A 2753-nucleotide genomic window follows, 5' to 3' on the forward strand; every position below is an offset into this window, starting at 1 on the left:
TCCTGCCCTTGAGCACGAGCAGCCTGCCTAACTGGGCTTCCTGCCAATGCCTGGAAAGCCAGGTGACCAGGCACCTTTCACTTTGTCTTTTTTTAAAACCTAATCTCCATGGGAAATGTAATAAATTGGAGTCCTTAGTAGCTTCCAATTTGTCAAGTCAGAGTTTAATATTTGTTTTATAACATGAATCAGATGCATCCTTTATATAACATTAAAATGGGGACTATTAAAATGCTATTACTTTGAAAAAAACCCCACTTTGTCTTTTTTTTTCCTTCTGACTTTTGCTGCCTTACTACGGGGGCCTCCGGCTCTGGGTAGAAAATGACATCGTCCTTCTGTGGAGGTTTATGCCAATTATCTTTTTAATTTCAAGGAAGCCCTGTACTCCCTGCCCTGGCTGCGAGTTGAGGCCAGGATAGGGTGACAGTTTTGGGCGATGTTGCCCAGGCATCCTTTGGATGAATATCTGCCCAGCCCTCCTCTGATTTTCCTGTCCTGCCCGGACAGAGCCCCCAAGTAGGTGGGCTGCGACCAGCATCTTAGCAGACAGAATAACAGTCTGGAAACAGGTATGGATATTGTCCATTTCATAGACAACCACATCCAAAAGGTTTATTCGTGGATTGCAAACACACCCCACTGACCAAACTCCCAAATGGCTTTTTATTCAGCGGCCACTAAGTCACCCACATAAATATATATAATAAATACAAAAACAGAAAGGATCTTTTAAAGTCTTTGGTATATAGTGCTCTTCTCTTCTCATTTCCCCTCCTGCCCAGCGTTCTAAGCCCATGTCCTCAGGCTCCCATCATTCCTTCGGACCCCAAAGCAGCCCAGAAGTGAACTCGGTGTGGGAACCTTGAAGCAGTCCGCAGGCGGGCCCGGTCCCAGCACCTCTCTGGGCCCAGGCAGGGACAGGTCCCGGCGACTCACACATAGTCGTTCAGCCTGTACCCGCTGTACGAGGCCGAGATGGCCGAGGGGGCCCGATTGTCCTTGTAGGCGTCGGGTGGCCGGTAGGCGGGCGCGGTGGGCGCGGTGGCCGTGCCAGCCCGGGGCTGGGCCTGGTAGGGCCTGGAAGGCGGCTCGTCCTGGCAGGACAGGCAGAGCAGAGTGCCGCCGATGAGCGACAGGGACGAGGAGATGAAGCCCAGGTACAGGGCCTGCCCGATCTCGAACTTCATGCCGCTGGGCAGCAGCGGGTTGTAGAAGTTCTGCACCACGTCGTTGGTGGTCCAGGAGACCGCCACCAGGCAGAGCAGGCCGGCCAGCAGGAAGAGCACGCCGCCCAGCACGGCGAACGTGGCCTTGGCCGGGGTGCCCTTGGCGCAGCGCGTGCACTTCATGCCCACCACGGCGCAGGCGCAGGCCACGCCCGACAGCAGGCAGGAGATGACCATGAGCGCGCGGGCCGCCTGCAGGTCGCGGGGCAGCGCCAGCAGCGAGCGGTAGATCTGGCACTGGTAGATGCCGGTGCTGTGCCACACGCACTCCATCCACAGGCCCTTCAGGTAGGACACGGCCGTCAGGATGTTGGTGCCCACGTGCGCCGTTCGGCGCCAGTGCGGCAGGAGGGTGGTGAGGAGCGTGCCCACCAGGCCCAGGAAGCTGAGCAGGAAGCCCAGGAGCTGCACGGCTGTGCTGGCCATGGCCTTGACGGCGGCGGTGGCGGCGCTGGCTCAGGCGCCCGCGGGAGTCCTAATGAACCGGGGAGGCGGGGCAGGGCAGGGGGAGAGGGGGGAGGAAAGGAGTTAAAGATTATCCGGGTGCATTTATTTCTGCCACCAAAACGGAGATTTCCATAGGCGGTTGGTACCACGATTAACATATTTTTAAAAATAGTTTCTGAGACTCGATTGGGTTGAAGAAGCAGCTGCCCTTCTAAGACGCTTTTCCTGGAAGGCCAGATCTAGAAGAGGGGACACCTGACATCAGCTGGCCTGTGCTTTCCAAGGACCCCAGAGAAGGGCCCTCAAGAGCCCCCACTTCTCTCAGGACTTGCCAGTTACATGTGGGAAGTTCTACCTTAGGTCTGCCCTCAGACTCTGCTGCACTTGAATCTCCTTTTGTTCTGTTTGATCAGTGAGCACTTGGGTTGTTGAATAACAAGTGGACTGACAGTTGTTAAGGCGTGTGCTGCTTATGACTTAGAAAATAGCCTTAGATTGCCTGTCAGGATGAAACAGTTTCTCAAAGTGGGAGACATCCCTAGGTACTCATAGGGAGGGGCTTAGCACCCAGGCAGGTTATGTACCTCCTTCCAGAATCCCAGCTGTGACCATAGAGATTATCCACTGACGCTAGAGACAGGAATGGCCAAGGTCATCAGCTCCTTAGGTGCTGTGGCCACAAACCAATGACCCTACCCTCGAGGCAGGGCACTTCCCCTCACACCACACGAGGCAGGGATGGGGCGGCTTGTTAGAGGATAAAGGCTGCTACCTGGCTTTCAGAAATGCAGAGAGGCAGAGCCATTTTAGAGTTTAAAAAAATTCTCACCATGGTGGGAGTTCCCGTAGTGGCTCAATGGATTAAGAACCTGACTGGTATCTGTGAGGATGTGGATTCAATCCCTGGCCTCATTCAGTGGGTAAGAATCTGGCATTGCCGTCGCCGTGGCATAGGCCCGCAGCTGCAGCCCCAATTCAACCCCTAGCCTGGGAACCTCCATATGCCCTAAAAAGAAAAAAAAAGAAACAAACATTCTCGCCATGGTAAAATCTCAAACCCTTCTTGGGGGCAGGGAC

At 54.6% G+C, this 2753-nt stretch overlaps 1 protein-coding gene across 1 annotated transcript; it reads right to left on the reverse strand.

Annotated features, from left to right (window-relative positions):
* Positions 1 to 646: 646 nt before the first annotated feature.
* Positions 647 to 1788, reverse strand: CLDN14 (claudin 14). The gene has a single exon (XM_047756551.1). It carries the CDS (start codon positions 1653 to 1655, stop codon positions 936 to 938), a length of 720 nt encoding a protein of 239 aa, XP_047612507.1. The 5' UTR covers positions 1656 to 1788; the 3' UTR covers positions 647 to 935.
* Between the last annotated feature and the right edge of the window lie 965 nt (positions 1789 to 2753).

The sequence above is a fragment of the Phacochoerus africanus genome, chromosome 1 (assembly GCF_016906955.1).
Source record: "Phacochoerus africanus isolate WHEZ1 chromosome 1, ROS_Pafr_v1, whole genome shotgun sequence".
NCBI classification, from domain to species: Eukaryota; Metazoa; Chordata; class Mammalia; order Artiodactyla; family Suidae; genus Phacochoerus; species Phacochoerus africanus.

Bases quoted from the DNA above. Each gene is read 5' to 3' on its own strand.
- CLDN14 (XM_047756551.1), bottom strand. From the start codon at position 1,655: ATGGCCAGCACAGCCGTGCAGCTCCTGGGCTTCCTGCTCAGCTTCCTG.